This window comes from Macrotis lagotis, chromosome 6, assembly GCF_037893015.1.
Source record: "Macrotis lagotis isolate mMagLag1 chromosome 6, bilby.v1.9.chrom.fasta, whole genome shotgun sequence".
In the NCBI taxonomy this organism is placed as follows: Eukaryota; Metazoa; Chordata; class Mammalia; order Peramelemorphia; family Peramelidae; genus Macrotis; species Macrotis lagotis.
Window position 1 is genome coordinate 189,661,985 of NC_133663.1, and position 20,515 is coordinate 189,682,499.

The 20,515-nt window shown below is 35.4% G+C and overlaps 1 protein-coding gene across 1 annotated transcript in view; it reads right to left on the bottom strand.

Annotated features, from left to right (window-relative positions):
- The window catches only part of LOC141492298 (sulfotransferase 1C4-like), a 31,187-nt gene extending 12,569 nt beyond the window's left edge, over window positions 1–18,618 (bottom strand). Inside the window, exons 1-3 of the mRNA XM_074192777.1 lie at window positions 18,256–18,618; window positions 13,285–13,410; window positions 60–283 (exon numbers count right to left, since the gene is read on the bottom strand). Coding sequence (XP_074048878.1) covers window positions 60–283; window positions 13,285–13,410; window positions 18,256–18,421 — 516 coding nt within the window. The 5' untranslated portion in view covers window positions 18,422–18,618. The remainder of the gene's footprint in view (window positions 1–59; window positions 284–13,284; window positions 13,411–18,255) is intronic.
- Window positions 18,619–20,515: the final 1,897 nt, after the last annotated feature.

The window sequence follows — 20,515 nt, forward strand, 5'->3', positions numbered from 1 at the left end:
CCTTAAAACTTAAGTTGGAGATAGCACCCATCTGTAATGCCAGTGAAATCATAGGTCTATCTCTCCTCTACTACCATAAAAATATCATTGAACTTAGTAGTAGATTGCTGTCTTTGAGACCAGAAGAAGCCTCTAGAAGACTGGCTGAAGTCTACTTTAAGAGGTTCTAAAATTTGTCTCCTTACCTTACAGCCCTTCTCCAAGAAGGATGGTGGCAACAACTGAATGGGAAGATGAGTTTTCAGTGTGCGTGGTGATGGCATTGCATTAGCTTGATTTAAACCTGCAAAATAGTTTTTGTTCATTCATCATCATCATTCTTTTATTTATTTCTAGGATCTTTTGCTTTAATTTGTAGTTGTCTCTAGATCTCCATGGCCATGTCTATCCAATATTGCCTTTATCTTATCCCCCCCCCACCAAACCAGAATCTTAGACTCTGCTCCTAGTACACTGGGCTTTGGTAGGTAAGCCTTTGACTTATCTTACCAATTATTTTTGGCCAAATCTGCATACTCGTATTCAGCATCTCCTAATCCAGTTCCCCTTTATATGCCATTAGAATGTATATTCTTTGAGGACAGGTAAGCTTCTTTTGTTGTTGCTCAGTTTCAATTGTGTTTGATGCTTTGTGATTCCATTTACAGTTCGCTTGGCAAAGATACTGGAGTGGCTTGCCTTTTCACCTCCAGCAATAAAAACTATGTTACAAAAATAGTTTGAGATTGAGAAACTAAAAGAGTTTGTAGATGATTTAGAAGTTTCCAACTTTCAGGAGGACTTTTTTTTTTTTGCAAGGCAAATGGGGTAAGTGGCTTGCCCAAGACCACACAGCTAGGTAATTATTAAGTGTCTGAGGCCAGATTTGAACTCATTTGAACTCATGACTCCAGAGCCAGCCACTGTACCACCTAGCTGCCCTCAGGAGGACTTTCTTGATAAAGAGAGTTAGAAAATATTGAACTTTAAAAACTCAACATAATCACAAAAAGTGAACTGTATCTTTTTTTTTTAGATTTTTTTTTCAAGGCAATGGGGTTAAGTGGCTTGCCCAAGGCCACACAGCTAGGTAATTATTAAGTGTCTGAGACCGGATTTGAACCCAGGTACTCCTGACTCCAGGGCTCGTGCTCTGTCCACTGTGCCACCTAGCCGCCCCAAATGAACTATATCTTAAAAGATTGGAAATAACTTGCTATTGACATGAAAGTAACTTCTAAATTCATTGTTTGTAGTTAGTGAGAACACACTAGAAAAAGAAGAGAGAAATTCAACACTGAAGTAGCAAAGAGGAAAAGTTAAGTAACTGTGTGCAATTACAATGGTTTCAGTTTGTTCAGGTTAAATGAGAATAGATGCTGAAAAGTGATGTAGATAAGAAAAGATAACAAAGAACAATCTGACTCTTATACAAGTTTAACTGTTATAAAGTAATTGTCACAAAAAGAATGCTGAAAAAACACAGGAAAATCAGGGCAGCTAGGTGGCACAGTGGACAGAGCACGAGCCCTGGAGTCAGGAGTACCTGGGTTCAAATCCGGTCTCAGACACTTAATAATTACCTAGCTGTGTGGCCTTGGGCAAGCCACTTAACCCCGTTTGCCTTGCAAAAACCTAAAAAAAAAACCCCAGAAAAAGAGTTAGTCAAAAAACAACATGATTTTTATTTGGAGGGGGTTCAAAGGAATCAGGGTAAAGTGACTTGCCCAGGGTCACACAGCTTCAAAGTGACAAGTGTTTGGATTTGAACTGAGGTCTTCCTGACTCTAGGCTTATTGCTCTATCCACTGAAATACCTAACTGCCTCCAAACATTTGATCTTGACAAAGTAATGGCATGATAGCCAAGAGTAACAAGTGAGACAAGCAGTCAGTCAAATGGACAGAATGTTGGACTGTGAGTCAGAAATATCTGAGTTTGAATCTCATTTTAGTTATGTAATCCTGGGCAAACCACTCTTTTAAGCTTCATTTTCCTCATCTATAAATAGGTGGGTTTTTTTTTTAGGTTTTTGCAAGGCAAACGGGGTTAAGTGGCTTGCCCAAGGCCACACAGCTAGGTAATTATTAAGTGTCTGAGACCGGATTTGAACCCAGGTGCTCCTGACTCCAGGACCGCTGCTTTATCCACTACGCCACCTAGCCACCCCTATAAATAGATTTAATAATAGCACCTGGGGTGGTTGGGGCGGCTAGGTGGCGTAGTATATATATATATATATATATATATATATATATATATATATATATATATATATATATATATATGTAGTGTTTAGTAAACTTTAACATACCTGATAAATTCTAGCTCTGATTATTTAGACTATTTATTTAGACTCATTCTAAAACATTACTAAGGAGAATGATAGAACACTATGAGAAGTGTTATTTGTAAAACAGTAAAGAATAGTGACAGTTTAAATGAGTCTGTAGAATGCTCATTATGAGTCTGAACCAAGTCAGATCATCCCAAGGACATGTAGAGATGAAAGCGAACATGGAAAAAAAAAGAACTGGAACAACAATTTTATAACAAATTGTTTTCATCATCAATGGAAATGGAACTACCTTTTTTGGATTACAACTTCAATCTCATAGGGACTATATGAGGAAGTGGAAAAGGCACTAGGGAATTGAAAGGTGGTGATAGATTTTTTGTCTCTTAATGTCAATGTATTCTCATTTGGTCTCTTTTCTTATTTCTAATATCTCCTTCCCTTGAAATCTTGCCCATTTCCAGAGCTTTATCCCAATGTGGATGATTCCCAAATTATCATCTCTAGTTATCTCTAGTCTTTCTAATAAACCCCAGATTCATATTTTCAACTGACTATTGGAGATTTTAAAATAGAAAGTTGGTACTGATAATGGGACATCTTCACTGGTACTTAAAAACTCACTTTGCAAGAATCTGATACTCCTGACTTTTCTGTTTTTGTATCATTCATTCAATCAATCATACAAATTGGTGTGTATACTAATATCAGTCAACCAATATTTTGACTTTGGAATTTTGCTATTATATTTGACTTTTTCCTCTCACACCCTCTCACAGGATAATGAGACTTTGTCTAATTAGGGCATCATAAATAGGGTGGTCCTGAGTCAATGTCTCCTATAACTTAGAATTATTTGTAAAGTTCTCAGGTGAGACCTCCAGAGCCTCCTAGTACTTAGAACCTTTAAGATTCTTGCAGTTATGGGACTGCTAGGTGTTGAGGTGGTTAGAGCACCAGCCCTGGAGTCAGGAGTACCTGAACTCAAATCTGGCCTCAGACACTTAATAATTACCTAGTTGTGTGGCTTTGCAACCTCCCCCGCCAAAGATTAATATTCTTGCAGTTAATTAGATTAGGGTTTGACTTAATCCATGATTCACTTAACAAGGGGCTAAATACCCTGGGTGGTGGGTGTAAAGTGTGAGAGAAAATAGACCCTGCTTCACTTAACAAGGGGTTAAGTACTCTGGGTGGGCAAGGGGGAAGGGGGTTAAAGGGTGAGAGAAATGAAGCCTGGGGGGAGGAGAACAAATAGTTCAGGAAATGATTTGGATTTGGATGAGGAGAATTATGTGTCCTTGGAGGGTATTTGAAAAGGGGATAAAGTAAAAAGATGATTATAAATATAATTGGATGTAATTTGAGACAATACTGCTTATCAAGCAATCAAGCAATCTGTGATGATACTTTGATAACATATGAGTTTATTAAGCAATCAAATAATCAAATTATGATTGATTATACCTGTTTAATAGTACAAGAGCAATAAATGACATTAGGTGAAGGGGCACAAAGATTTATAATTTTAGAGGGGAAAGAAGGGAGAGTGTGAACTCTGATTAAATTTTCTTCAATAGATTTTTCCCAGAGAGGGAATAAGATACATTCCCACTTGGGTTTCAAAATTTATCCTGATCTACAGGGAAGGGGGGATGGGGAAAGGGAAAAGAGAAAAATATAAATGGAAAAAGATAGCAAGGAAGGAAATACAGAATTAGTAATGTTAATTGTAAATGTGAATGGGATGAACTGTCCCATAAAATGGAAGTGGGTAGCAGAATGGATTAAAAATTAGAATCCTACAATATGTTGTTTAAAGACACATTTGAAGCAGAGAGACACACATCGGGAAAGGTAAAAAGCTGGAGTAAAATATATTATGCCTCAGCTGAAGTAAAAAAATCAGGGGTGGGGATCCTGATCTCAGATAAAGTAAATGCAAAAATCAATCTCATTAAAAGGGATAAGGAAGGAAACTACATCTTCTTAAAAGGCATCATTGGAAATGAAGCTATCTCTCTACTAAACATGTATGCACATAGGAATAACATCCAAATTCTTAGAGGAAAAGTTGAGTGAATTACAAGGAGACAGAGAGCAAAACTTTAATATCTCCCTCTCTCAGAACTCGATAAATCTAACCACAAAATAAACATGAAGGAAGTTAAAGAGGTGAATAAAATCTTAGAAAACTTAGATATGATAGACCTCTGGAGAAACCTAATGGGGATAGAAGAGAATATACCTTTTTCTCAGCAGTACATACCTATACCAAAGTTGCCCAGGGCACAAAAACCTATTAATTGAATGCAGAAAGGCAGAAGTAATAAATACACACTTCTCAGACCATGATGCAATAAAAATTATGTGTAATAAAAAGTCATGGAAAAATAAACCAAAAACTAATTGGAAATTAAATAACTTCATCTTAAACAATGGGTGGATCAAACAGCAAATAATAGAAATAATCAATAATTATATCCAAGAAAATAATACTCATGAGACATCATACCAAAATTTATTAGATACAGCCAAGGCAGTTTTGAGAGGAAATGTTATATCTCTAAATGCCTATATGAATAAAATAGTGAAAGAGGAGATGAGTGAATTGAATTTGCAACTAAAAATACTAACAAAAGGAACACATTAAATATCTCCAATTAAATACCAAATTAGAAATTCTGAAAATGCAGGGAGAGATTAATAAAAATGAAAGCAAGAAAATCATTGGTCTCATAAATAATACCAAGAATTGGTTTATGAAAAAGTCAATATAGACAAATTTTTGGTTAATCTGATTAAAAATAGAAAGAAAATAACCAAATTGCCAGTATCAAAAATGAAAAGGGTGAACTAATTATCAATGAGGAGGAAATTAAAGAGATAATTCAGAGCTACTTTGTCAAATTGTATGCCAATAAATTAGATAACTTGAGTGAAATGGATGAATATTTGCAAAAATACAAACTGCCTAGATTAATAGAAAGGGAAATAAATAAATCAGTTAACCCCATTTCAGAAAAAGAAATTGAAGAAACCATCAATATACTCTCAAATAAAAAGTATCCAGATCCAGATGGATTTACAAGTGAATTCTATGAAATATTTAAGGAACAATCAATTCCTATTCTACACAAACTATTTAAAAAAATAGAAAGAGATCTGCCAAACTCCTTTTATGACACCCTCATGGTGCTGATTATAGACCATCTCCCTAATGAATATTGATGCAAAAATCTTAAATACAATTTTAGCAATGAGCCTACAGCACATTATCACCAGGATTTATACCAGGTAGGAAGAGATGGTTCAATATTAGGAAAACACTTAACATAACTGAACATATCAATATCAAAACCAACAGAAATCATATGATTTTCTCAATAGATGCTGAAAAAGCCTTTGATAAAATAAACATCCATTCCTATTAAAACATTAGAAAGTTTAGGAATAAATGGAGTTTTCCTTAAAATAATAAATAATATCTATCTAAAAGCATCAACAAATATTATACGTAATGGGAATAAACTCAGAGCATTTCCAGTAAAACCAGGGTTGAAACAAGTAAGCCCATTATCACCATTGCTATTCAATATAGTATTAGAAATGCTAGCAGTAGCAATAAGAGAAGAAAAAGAAATTGAAGGAATCAGAACTGGCAATGAGGAAGTCAAGTTTTCACTCTTTGCAGATGATATGATGGTATACTTAGAGAACCTGAGAAAATCATCTTAACAACTCTTTGAGGGATGGCTAGGTGGCATAGTGGATAGAACATCCGCCCTGGAACCTGAGTTCAAATACGACCTCAGACACTTAATAATTACCTGGCTGTTTGGCCTTAGGCAAGCCACTTAAGCCCATTGCCTAGCAAAAACCTAAAAAAAAACTCTTTGAAACAATTAACAAATTCAGCAAGATATAAAATAAAGCCACATTAAATCATCAGGATTTCTATATATGAACAACAAAGCTAAAAAAGAAAGAGATAGAGAAAGAAATTCCATTTAAAGTAACTATAGACAACATTAAGTACTTGGGAATCTATCTCCCAAGACATACCCAGTAACTGTATGAACAAAATTATAAAGCATTTCTCATCCAAATAAAATCAGATCTAAATAATTGAAAAATGTCAATTGCTCATGGTTAGGTTGAGCTAATATAATAAAAATGACAATTCTCCCTAAATTAAATTACTTATTCAAACTACCAAATAACTACTTTACTGAGCTAGAAAAAATAATAACAAAATTTATCTGGAGTAACAAAAGGTCAAGAATAGCAAGGGAACTGATGAAAAAAAAAATATAAAGGAAGGTAGCCTAGCTCTACCAGATCTCAAACTATACAGTGAAGTGGCAGTCATCAAAACTGCCTGGTACTGGTTAAGAAATAGTGTAATGGATCAATGGATTAGGATAGGTTTAAAAGAAACGTCAGTAAATGACTATAGCAACGTACTTGACAAAATCAAAAGACATTAGCTTCTGAGATAAGAACTTACTATTTGACAAAAATTGTGAGAAAACTAGAAAATAGCATGGCAAAACCTAGGCAAAGACCCACGTCTCACACCCTATGCCAAAATAAGGTCAAAATGGGTACAGGATTTAGACATAAAAGGTGACACCATAGATAAATTAATAGACCAAGAAATACTCTATCAGCTCTTTAGAAAGGGGATCAAACAAGAATTAGAGCATATCATAAACTGCAAAATGAATAATTTTGATTATATTAAATTAAAAAGGGTTTTTTGCCCTAATAAAATCAATGCTGCCAAAATTAGAAGGAAAGCAAGAAACTGGGAAACAATCTTTACAACTAGGAATTCTGATAAAAGTCTCATTTCTAAAATATATAGAGAATTGTATCATATTTATAAGGTTATAAGTCATTCCCCAATTGATAAATGTCAAAGGACATGAATAGACTGTCAAATAAAGTAATTAAAACTATATATATATATATCTATATCTATCTATCTATCTATCTATCTATCTATCTATCTATATATAACATGAAAAAATGCTCCAAATCATTATTGATTAGAGAAATGCAAATGGTCGAAGAAGTTATGGTACATGAATGCTATGAGATATTTTGTTCTATAAGAAATCATAAATGGTCACACTCTAGAGAAGCATGGAATGACTTACAGGATCTGATGCTGAGCAAGGGAGCAGAACTAAGAGAACATTGTACACATTAACAACATTGTGAGATGATTAACCTTAATGGAAGCAGCTCCTCACAGCAGTTCAGAGAGCTAAGACAACCATATTAGACTGGCTGTGGACAATGTTATCCCCATCCAGAGGAAGAAAAACAAAACAAAACAAAGCAAGACAAACCAAACCTTCAGCATCTGATGAACATTTTATAAAAATTATTTCTTATGTATCTCTTTCCCTTAATCCTAATTCCTCTTATCAAAAATGACTAATATGTAAACATGTTTATCAAAAATATGTATGTACAATGCTAACCTGACTGTTCCCTTCTGAGGGGAAGGGGGTAGGTGGGAAAGGAGGGTGAAAGAAAATTTTGTAACTGAAAAATATGTTCATATGGATAAAAAGGAATAAATAAAAAACAAAAAAGAAAATAAAAAAAGAAAAAGAGATAGAATTTCAGATGGTAAAAACAAGGAATAGTCCACACATAATACGTTGGTATAATAATGTCTGAATAATAATGTCTACAGATCTAAAGGAATTCAAATTGAGTGGCATTTATTAAGCATTTACTTTGAGACAGGCAGTCATAAAAGTAGGATATAGAAATGAGTAAAAACAGTTGATGCCTTCAAAGATATTACAGTCAAATGGGGAAGATAATACATGAATAGTGAGATAAATGGAAACTAGCAGCAAGGGAGACTAGATAAGATCTCTAGCAGAAGGTGGGATGTGAGCTGTGTCTTAAAGGAAATCAAGGGAAACTGAAAGGTAGAAATGAGGACGAAGAGTATTCCAGATATGGGGGTAAGCCAGAGGAATACAGCCATGAGGGGAAGGCAGAGAGGCAAGAAATGCAAATGATTTTAAAGTGCATTGAGGGGAATAAAGTGTAAGAAGGCTGGAATGCTTAGGTGTGGAGTGCATTATGAATTAAATTCCAAAAAGGACCCAGAATACTTTATATTTTATTCTAGAGGTAATGAGGAGGCACTGGATTTTATTGAATTTTTTTGTGAGGAAGGTAACAGGGTTGGATATACCTATTAGAAAAATCACTTAGCTGAGTACCAGATAAATTGGAGTTGAGAGATGTGAGGCAGGGAGACCTCTTAAAAAGTCCCCAAATTGTCCCTTCAAATTAAATAGACCTATTTAGTGATGAAAAGAACAGAAAAAGTATTTTTGCATAAAAAAGAGATTGTATTGCTTATCAAATTATTAAAATATTGTTGCTCTTATACAGATACATTTTGATGCCTGATGGTAGATAGAACTTAGTTTTTTTTTTGTTTAGGTTTTTCAAGGCAATGGGTTAAATTTTTTGCCCAAGGCCACACAGCTGGGTAATTATTAAGTATCTGAGGCCAGATTTGAATTCAGGTACTCCTGACTTCAGGAGTGGTGCCCTAACCACTGTGCCACCTAGCCACCCCTAGAACTTAGTTTTAATATACTGAGATAGGGATAAGAAGAAAGAGCTTTTAGTTGGAATCAGAAGAGTATTGGAGAGAAAATTATCTGTGATATAGATGTGAGAACATGGATCTTTTTCAACAAAATAGAGTGATGCTTCACCATAGTTAAATGTTATAAAGAGGCAGAAGAAGACTTTTTATTTATTAAAAAAGAAAAGAAATATGATGGTCAAGAAATGTAAAGGGTTCTTGAGATAGAGTAGCCTGTTGAAGACTTTGGAATATGATTGATACCTTGGATAATTTTCATATGCATAGTTTCTGAGAAGTCATATAAATATTGGGAGACTGAGGTATGATTTACAAAGGACTGCCAATTTGATAGAGAAAAATTTTAAATTGTTTAAAGAAACAAGTAAATAACTGAGTCAGGAAGTTCTTATTTAAGCTTTTGGATTGAGCAGTAGAAGAGGAAGAAAGAACATCTAAGATCCAGAAGGAAAAACCTGAGGAGAAGCAAAGAAATAGTAGAAGAACTGAAAAATTGCTTTATTATTGTTAGAAACAGCAGAGAGAAAATTTCAACTGAGGGATCCTCTATTGAGGGGAGAGAAAATTGACTCATTGGCCAACAGCTCTAGTGACTTCTATTGACTTTCAAAATCACCCATAATTAGCAAAAGGTGAAGATCTTTTGGTCTCTGCTGCCATCTCTGATTTGAGAAAAAAAAAAGGGGGGGGGACTTTGCAACTGCTTTGCCATCTTGAGCTGGAGCGGTGTTGGTGAGTTCTGTTCTGATTGATTAACAAGATACCTAGGTGAATATAACAAAGAAAGAGGTAATTTGATGAGCATTGCATTTCCCTAGCTTAAAGAGAACTATGACTTATATTGAAAGCTAACACATTCTAAATATTTTTTAAAATGGTAAAGGTTGATTGAAAGAACTGTAAGGACTGTCATTCAAATAGAGAAGAAGATAGTATTTCCTTAACTGAAAATAGTAAGGATCAATAGTCAAACACTGAGCCTTAACTTGTTTCATGAGGTACAGATGTTCCTGAATGGACCATAATGTTGATGCCAGCAGCCCACAGTTGTGAGTTTCCTTCCTCATGTGCCTTGTTTTCAGGTTCCAATGTGTATGTTCCCATATGTATGTTCAACCATGGGTACTAAGTGAATTATGAAAAAGTATTATCTATATTTAGGTATATATCATGATGTATTTTATTATTTATGTACTTTACTTGATATATTGTTTTCTATTTTGACTTGTAATTTAGTATATGATTATATTTATAATTTTAAAATTATATATTTTCTCATTGTAAATGATTATATAAATGTTATATATTATGTAGATTCATTGTCTTTTCGATGCCTGTTTGTGTAGACAGACAGCACATTGGTTACCTAAGGGTGAGTTACCCATAGGACCCTGAGGAAAATTGAATGTAATCGTGTAGTAGAAACTTAGATATATCAGGCTGAGGGCAGGTTGGAGAGAGTGAACCTATCTTAGAGAGAAGTAGAGTGTTTCATATGCCTTATGAAAGGGCTGAGACATTTCTATATCTGTGAATACTAGATAGCTATAGCTATATATTTCTACTAAATCTCTACTACATATGCATATTCACATTTGATATCTCTGTCTGTGTATGTATATTTGTATCTTTGCATGTATTGTGCATCTATCTTTCTGTCTGTGTATATATCTGTATGTCTGTATGTCTTTAGATAAAGTGTCAAGGTCCATATTAAGAAATATGGATTTTATAATGCATTTTATTTCCCCATTACGAAAGTGTGAGGTTTGAGTAAATATTAAATTTCAAAAGTCAAAGGCCAGAAAAGAGTTTAATTCACTTAATTATAAACCAAGTATTTATTTAGTGTTCTGAATCTTGAATGAGAATTGTTATGGCTTAAGGATATTTACTGAAAGCCAAAAGACCAGGGTTGAAGGGCTAGTTCCAATACTGACTATTTTGTGATTTTGGGTAAATCATTTAATATCCCTGAGTCTCAGTTTCCTCATTTATAAAATAAGATCACTGATAATTGCATTACAAGGGCTGCTATGAGGAAAACACGTTGTATACCTAAAAGTACTATATAATTGTTTTATTTTATATATCTGTATATATAACAGAAAGGCAAAGAAAAACAGAAATAGGAAAAAAAGAAAAACAGAGAAAGCATAGCAGCATGGCATAAGCTAGTCTTAAAGTCAAGAAAACTTGGGTTCAAATCCTGTCTCATATACTTACAAATTGTGTAAACTTAGGTTATTTTACCTCACTTGACCTCCTTTATCTCATTTGAAAAAAATGTGGGGATTGAATTTGACTCACAGAGCAGAGGTATTCATCCAAAATTTCTTAGTGTGACCAACCCAGATTAAAATATAATAAAGACATGTTTGACAAAATTAATAATACTACAGTACCATGTAAATGTTATTTTGTGGTATTCTTAGTCATTGTGTGGTGGGAACCATTTCTGTTTGAGTTTGATACTACTGCCCTTCTAGCTCTAAATCTATTTTCTCATGATCTGAGAAATATTATATCATACTGAATAAATGGATAAGTAGTCTTAAGTTTAGGAATATGCTCTATTCATAAAGTTCATTTGTAAATAAATTGTTTAAACACTTAATTTTTCTAAACCATAGATAGTGTTATATGTGATATTTAAATTGTCAGACTAATCCCCAAAATTTCATAACATAACCGAAGCAAAATCAAAAACAATTTTTTTGAGGGGATGATGTATCAGGGGCTTCCCTTCTTTTTCTATCATCAAACTGGTGGCAATAAAAATGAAGACATTTTCAGTCCTAAGACAAAGATGGAGAATCCTGTGACCAGAGGGCAGGGGATAAAGTGCAAGCACAGAGGCTTGTGATAGGGAATTGTTAAAACAACTGTAGGTACCTCTGCTCCAGGGGCACTTTTTAGTTAGTTTTGTCACTTTTCCCTCCTATTCTTGTCTAGTCCACTCCCCAGTCATCTGCTTTCTTTTACTTCTCAGCCAGGTTAGATGTCCCCAAGTGTACCTTTTCTTTTATATGAATTCCCTCAAATCAGCAAACTTTTTTTTCTTCAATCCTATACTCAGAGACAAATACACTTAATTCTGGAGGCTTTCAAAGGGCTTATGATAAAGAATGCTATTCATCTCCAGAGAGAGAGTTGATGGTGTCTGAATACAGATTAAAGCATACTCTTTTTAGCTTTATTTTTTTGAGGTTTCTTTTATTGGGGGTTATATTTTTTTTCTCACAACATGACCATCATGAAAATGTTTTGCACGACTATACATTTTTAGTTTAGTTTTTTTTTTTTGCAGGGCAATGGGGTCAAGTGGCTTGCCCAAGGCCACACAGCTAGGTAATTATTAAGTGTCTGAGGCTGGATTTGAACTCAGGTACTCCTGACTCCAGGGCTGGTGCTCTATCCACTGTGCCACCTAGCTGCTCCATGACTATACATTTTTTAACCTATATCAAATTACTTGCTTTCTTAATGGGAGCTGGGAGTGAGGTGGGAAGAAGGGAGATAGTTTGGAAGTCAAAATTTTAATAATGTCAAAACCTGGTTTTACATGTAATCAGAGTAAAATAAAATAAAAGAATCATTTTACATTTCAGATTGAAATCACAGTGATTTCAACTATTCTACACATTTTGTCCCCAAATCTGATGAGGTGTGGGAGAGGTTATGGGAGGGGACTGGATTTAATGAAGAGGTTCTTAACCTTTTTTTGTGTCATTGACCCCTCTGGCAGTCTGGTGCAACCTATAAGAACAATGAATGAAATAAAGTGAAACCTCAGAATGATATTTTTTTAAATAGTTGAAGGAAATGCTTAATTTCAGTTAGAGAACTCGATTCATGAACCCTTTGGGTTTGTGGATTCCTGGTCAAGAACCCTTGCTATAGGAGAAAAAGAGAGTCTGGGTTATGAATAGTATGGACAGATAGGATGAGACACTAGAACCCTTACTCAAGAGAACATTACTAGAACTTGGGATCTATTGACAATAATGGGGGGATAAATGATGTCTGGAGGTAGGTTAAGGGATTCCTCTGTTCCCTCTCCTTCCTCCATCCACCTTTAGTCTTGCTATTCCCTGTGCTATTATAAAAGGCCATGCATTGAATTGATCCTGGAAAACTATGAGAACTGTTGTTTTGGGTCTTAGGGATCTGCCAGAAGTTGAGGAGAGAACGAAGGTAGAAAGGTAAAAGGTAAAGATGGATTATGAGCAGAGAAAAATAAAGCCCAAATATATAGAGAATTTTTCTAGCCTTTGTTCATTTGTTGTTAGGGAATAACATGTCAAACATTATTTATAGTCAAGTGTGACTGGGTGGCCATGTTGTCACTTACCACTGCCTATTTTTGGAATTATCCATTCAATGAAAGGAAATCGAAGATGAGTAGGAGCTCGTTTACATTTCTCGATATCACCATCATTTTGTATCATGTCTACTATCTCCTGTGTCCATGTTGTCCCTTATTTCATAGAAAGAAATGAAAAGAAAAGTGTGAGAGGGTTCTTGATTTTTTAAAACATTTGGAGTTATAGTTAGACTGTTAAAATCAAGTTCATAAAGCAATCTAAAACAATTTCATATTATCATGTAAAAACCTCACAATTATTAATATAGATAAAAAGCATGACATAATGGCACTCTGTAAAGGAATGAAGATGAGTCCTCATTTGAGTTTTTTATTTTCTCTGGGAACAAAGCATTTGATATCTTACCATAGATCCCAGTTCAAGTTTAAAAGAGTCATTTGGAGAATAGCTGTTTCTTCTTTGAGGCATCAAGTTCTAATAGAAAGAAGACTGGATTTGGAATCTGATGACCTGGGTTGGAATTTTAACTCAGTTATTTTGTTACCTTTTTAATCACCTAGGCAGATAGAAGAAATATAAGCTGAGTTTGGAAAATATCAAGGGAGATATGATATTAGGGAGAAGGAGGAAATGTAAATGATCAGAATGTCAATTGATACTTGATTCTTTGCCAAAGCAGACCCAATATTCAATTCTTGATTTTTCCTTAATGATCATTTCATTCTTGGAAAAGCAGAGAGAGTACAAAGGGGTTCAATGAATCCTTCTGTAGTATTTTAGTATGTATTTAGTATGTATTTTCATTTAGATAATTTTTTTAAGTTTTTTTTTTTTTGCAAGGCAAATTGGGTTAAGTGGCTTGCCCAAGGTCACACAGCTAGGTAATTATTAAGTGTCTGAGGCTGCATTTGAACTCAGGTACTCCTGACTCCAGGGCTGGTGCTCTATCCATTATGTCACCTAGCCACCCCATGAACTATATGATTTTTAAAGTCCCCTCTAATTATAAGAGTATGATTTTATGACTTTAAGTAAATCACTCAATCTCTTTGGGCCATAGTTTCAACATCTGTAAAATGAGGGGCTGCATCATATGACTACTAAAATTCAGTCAAATCTATGATTTCTGACTTAGGAAGATGAACCAGAGGTATAAAATAATTTTCCCCCATCTATTGACTATTCTTTGCCATTTAGAGTTATTCAAAAGAGGAATCATCTGTTTTGGGAGATTTTGAATTCACTCTTATTGGAGGTCTTCAAGTAGAGGCTGGAATGACAATTTATATATAATTTCAACTGGGTCCTCACTTCGACAAGGTAATTCTTTTACTTCTCTCTAATTTTCTATTTTACTCCTTGCAGTGATTATTTTAAAACTTCTCTTCTTCTTTTCAACCTCCTCTAATAACCTGTTCCCCTATCTTCTCAGCTCATACTTATCTGAGAAAACAGTCAATTTTCTGTGAGTTTCCTCTTATTTTATACTATTCCAAAACTTTTTTAATATCTTCTCACTACTCCTTTACTCCAGACAGATGAAAAGATGACAATTCTCTTAGTCAATCCCTGTACCTGAGACCTTTTTTCATTTCCTTATTTACTGGCTCTAGGCAACTCAAATGCAACTTGTCCCGAAGAGAATGTATCATCATTCCCCTAAACCCACTTCGCTTCACAACTTCTCTGTTTTGGCACCCATACTTGTAAAATTCAATTCTCTAATTTTTCTCAGCAAATCAGTTGTCAAGTGATGTTGATTCTATTTTATACCATCCCCTTTCACTCATCAGTCCCTTTTCACTCATGTTCACTCATCCTCCTTAATTCAGGCCTTTATAATCTCTTGCTTGTCTTTATAATCTCTTGCATGTCATTCATCTGTCCAATAAACTCTGGTCATTATCAATTGCCTCTAGGATAAAATATATCCTCCTCTTTTTAGAATATACAGCTTTTTGTAATTTAGTTCTAACCCACTTTTTCTAATTTATGATATATTATCCCCTTCCCAGACTGTATGATTTAGCCAAACAGGTCTTTTTATTGTTTCTCTTGTATGACACTCCATATCTTCTCTCTGTGCTTCTTTGCATTGGCTATCCTATGTGCTTAGCTTTTAGTTCCTTCCCACCCCTACCTTTTAGAATCTCTCATTTCGACTTCTGGCCAAGATGGCAGAGAGAAGACAGGCACAGTTCTAAAGTCTCCTGATCTCTTCCCCATCTATCACATGAAACAAACCTCTTAAAAGAAATCTGAACCACAAAACCCAGAAAGAAATGCCAGGAGAAAGAACAGCTACCTCAGGATTTGTCTCCGGCAGCAGCATTGGCTGAATTCGGGCGGGTGAGTCTGGGCTCAGAGGGAGGATCAGCTGGGGATCAACCAGATTAACAGCTGAATTGGAGCTGGGAGTCTCCCGAGAGCCGGACCTGCTGGATCAGCGGTGGAGCTGAACGGCAGGGGCTTGAGTTAACTAGGGAGTAGAGGCGCTGGTGTTGGTGCTGTCCCCCGGGGGGATTGGCGGACAGGGCTGGGGGGAGAGTTCTGGTGCAGGAGAGCTGGGGACACCATCCCTGGTCTCCTCTGGTCTGAGGAACTCTGAGTCCACACCTCCATTACAGCTCAGACCTCTTCCTGGAACAAATGCAGATTACTTCTGCCTCAGCCCAGGTGTGTGAGCAGAAGAACCAGCCCAGCTGAGGAATGACCTCAGGCCAGGGTAAAGCCCACCATTGATTGAAGGCAAAAGAATTCAATAGCTCCAACTCCTCCCTTCAAGCTAAAGGAGAAGGCCTCAATCAAGGTCACAGACACTCCAGAGAAAGCAACCAGCACCTCCTACTGGCCATCCAGAGAAATTGCACTCAGTGAGTAAAGCCTTTAGTGATCCTGCCAAGCCCCTGTGAACCAAGCCCCTCCCCAACTCAAGGTCTTAGGAAAATGAAGAAGGGTCAGTGGAAAGGTGGATCCATAGAAAAATTCTTGGAAGGGAAAGACCCTAACTCAGAAAGACCTAGAACCTCTGAGGAGAATACGATCTGGTCTTCAGCACAGAAAGACTTCCTTGAAGAAATAAGGAAGGAGCTTAAAAATTTGGGAGAGACAATTAATACCTTGCAACAAGAAAACAAAACCTTAGAAAGTACAATTGGACAAATACAAAATGAGAATAAATCTCTCAGATCCTTAATTGGGCAAATGCAAAAAGAAAATAATTTTCTCAAAACCTCAACTGGTCAAATGGAAAGCTCTTTCAAAAGTAGAATTGACCAATTGGAAAAGGAGTTGCAAAAGGTTAATGAAGAAAACTCCTCCCTCCAAAAAAGAATGGAGTCTACAGAAACTAATGACTCCATGAGACAGCAAGAGTCAGTTAAACAAAATAAAAAAAAATAGAATCTCTCATTTCATTTAAACTTTTGGCTCAAATATCATAGCCTACTTGAAGTGTTTCCTGCTTCAACCATCTGTGGATGTGCTTCAGCTTGCCTCCCCCTATTACCTTTTATTTACTTTGTGTTTTTGCAAATGGAAATGTTTTCCTTTCATATATAATGTAAGCTCCTAGAAGGCAAGAATTGCTTTATTTTGTCCTTATATCTCCATATAGTCAAGCACAAAACAAACATTTAATAAATATTTCTTAATTATTGTGTTGAGTTTTATTTATTTAGACTAGATAGATTTTCAGACATCTTACAACTCTGAAATCCTATGCTTTTTTTTAATTTCAAAAATTCCATTTTGTGAAATTTTATGAGTATAATTATTTAAAAAAAAACTGTAGGTAACCAATCAGATATGGAATGCAGGACTTGTAGTCAGGAAGACCTGAGTTTGAATCATGCTTCAGATGCTTACTAACTCTGTGGCATCCTGTGTGGATCATTTAAACTCTCTCTGCCTCAACTGACTCATCTTTAAAATAGGGATAATAATGACACCTACCTCACAGGGTTGTTAAGAGAATCAAATGAGATAATATGTGTAAAGTACTTTGCAAATCTTATAATGCTATATAAATTATTATTTGTTATTATTAGAAAAGTTTATTCTTTGACTCTACTTGTACATTCTACACACAGTAGTATTTTTCATAAAGTTTAAGGCAATCAGAAATCATCTGAGCCAGCAGAAATTTTCATTGTTCAAATTTCATTAGGGAGAAAGTTCATCATCCATTTTATGTTAATAAAAATAAGAAATTGATAAGAGCAAACATTCACTATGACAAAGATTGATCTTTCTCCTTTCTCTGTCCCTCCTTCCCCTTCCATTCTCTGTCTCTCTTACTCTCTAATCCTTCTACTTTTTCTGTCTCTTTCAATAAGAGGATTTTAAACACAGCATACATAAAATTATTTGTTTCTTTCATGAATTAGGTAAAAAGAAAGGGATTAAGTATCCAAGCCCATACTTCTTACACATTTTTCCTGATAATTTGAAAGGGTAGTTAATGTTTCTCTCTCTCTCTCTCTCTCTCTCTCTCTCTCTCTCTATTCTCTATGTATATATATATATATATATATATACATATATATATAATGTTTATAAGTACAGATGTACATACAGACTGATGAATCTATCTTTTCCTCAAACATTTATGTGTATCATTAGAACTCTCTTCTATAGAGATCTTTGTAAACTAATTTGAAAAAATAAAGCATGTTTTGTCATCATCAACTCTCATACAAATATTCTTTAATCTATTTTAGTAAAATCCCCCTTCATGGATCAATTCTTTAGAACTGTAGTCTATATTTATGCAACATCTCTTATTATGCAAAATCTCTTATTATTCTCTCATGAACTTCTTTAGAAATATATTCATCTTAATTATGCTCATAAGCCCCTTCCCTCACAAATCCAAGTCAGATTTTTTCCCACTCAAGCATTCTTTTTCTGTCATTCAACTAAGGAAAAGCATATCAAGGGCCCACACTATTCAATACCCCTCCCTCCAAGTTCTCTCATGCCCCTCTCCTCCAGACCTGCTTTGGGATATGTAGAAATAAGTAGATCATCTGTCTTGGCTTGGAAATTCCATATTTCTTCCCAGACATCACAAGTGGGTGTAGGTTGAAGAATCCCCTTTATGTAGTCCACATCTATTCGTTCATTCTTCTTTAGGTTCAACGATTTCTCTTTTAAGGCCATTAGGATCAGGATTCAAAGTGCTGTTTGTTACACAGAGAAATTGTCTGAATATCTGCAAAGAATCACATGTCCAGTAAATTAAATAGAGATTTTAAAGCTGGAGTAACAGTCACTGTTTAGCTTTCAGTCGGATACAAAGAGCTAAAGAATAAAAAAGAACTTTTACTCAAAGCACATAATATTTTAATCTCCCAGATTCTCACATGATCAATTGTTTTCTAACCCAATTTTTGAAGTCGAGTTTACTAGCAAAATTCTTAATTATCTACTTGAGTTAAAAAATAACTCACTGATGTTTTTCTTAGTCTCTTCCTTAAGGCAGAAAAGGGGTTAAATTAAAAAATTTTATCAGCCAATCTGTGTTAGTTTTAGTTGAACTTCCTGAAAAACAAGAGGAAATCGCTTTCTTATAGGCTTGCTGAGAAAAAGAAAGCTTCTTGTAGAGATAAAGACTTTTTCCTGAGTTTTGCAGCGGTGATGCAGTTATGTGCAAAAAACTTAGGATTCTACCACTTATAAAGTACAAAATAAAGAGATTTCTGACTATGTTCTTGTTGTCCCTTTTAAAAAGAAAGGCACATTCTGGGTGGGAGGAGAGAGTGATCAGTCAAAACTAGAGACTGAGAATGGTTCTGAGAAATATGAGCTCTGCAAGTTAAGAAGTGAATCAGCTAAGGAAGAATTCAGCTCCTGAAGGGGAATGAGAAGAGAAAAAGAAGGGGATTTTTTTCCCTTCCTCCTCCAGGATTGATCATGGAGTCTTATAGAAGAGTTAAATGCTCAGTGGGAGTCACTACACTAGTTGGAGGTGAGCCCAGGGAATTCTTTGCCCTGCAGAGACTGCACGCGGGGGGAGCAATGTGAGAATGTCACGAAAAGAGAAAAGATTTGGAGGTCATGCAACATCAGAGGGATCAGTCAACTTGGCAACATGTGTTTTTCCCTACTAAGTGTTTGCTCTTCCCACTGGTGCTGTGTATATTTGTGGGAGAATATGTCTCAGATTTGGGGGGTGGAATCTTTTGTTACTACTACTCACACAAGGCCATCTTAGTAAATGCCTTTATTTTGAGCTAACTGTGTCAACCATTTGTCTAACAAAGATAAATATACTGGTGGGGACTCCTAAATTACACCCACAGAGTACATTGAACCTGGGGTAGGTGGACCTTGAGTTTCCAATTTTCAACTATAAATTGAGGGAAGTTCAGATGAAGAGTTGTTGTTTCTCGTTCTGGAAGAGGTCCATGATATTGGGAAGGTGTTTCATGACTTCCCAGTAAATTGAATTTAAGTGAGGCAGGGGTGTGTAAAAGTCACCATCCCTATTCTCTTCTCTGGAGTCATCTGGGTCCAGTCCAGGACAATTGGAGATGGTCCCTAGATGCACTGAGACCTTTACCTTTTAGGTCTCAGTTCATCATGTCCATTTAGTGATTAAGGCTAGATAAGAAATGAGGCAAAAGATGACCTTTTACCTAGTCAAAAATGTATCTCAGAGAGGAAGACTCTCAGTTTTCTGATCAGAATAGAAACAATTGCTATTTATACTCACTGAACAATTAGAGTCCAAGCAAAGAACAAATGAGACCTAGGCTGGGACCCAATTTTGGCCAATCAACGAGGACCAGAGTAATTTAGGTTCATGATCCTTAAAAAAATCTAACCCATAAACCTCCAAAAATCTTGAGAAGTTTCAACAATCAAAATTTATATTCTTTTGGGCAGAGCACCCTCAGGTAAGGATATGATTCACTCTGTGGACAGAAAGGAGAAGAGGAAGTAAGAGAAGAGATGGAGATGGAGATGGAGAGTTACAAAAGAAATGAAAGATCCTAGGGGAGGTATAAATAGATCCAGGACCAGATTGCCAGATTATATGTATCAGCATGTCTTTGTCAACAGCTGGATAATGGGTACATTAGATGAACTTTGAGAAATCATTTTTTGGTACAGATGGAAAGATGTACCCTGATTGACTGGCAACAAATTTAAGACCATCTTCTTTAATTCAAAAGAATGATTGACCAGAAGCTGGAAAAACAAGAAATAACAAGTCAGGAGAGGGAAGCTGCCAAATGTCATGGAGTCAGA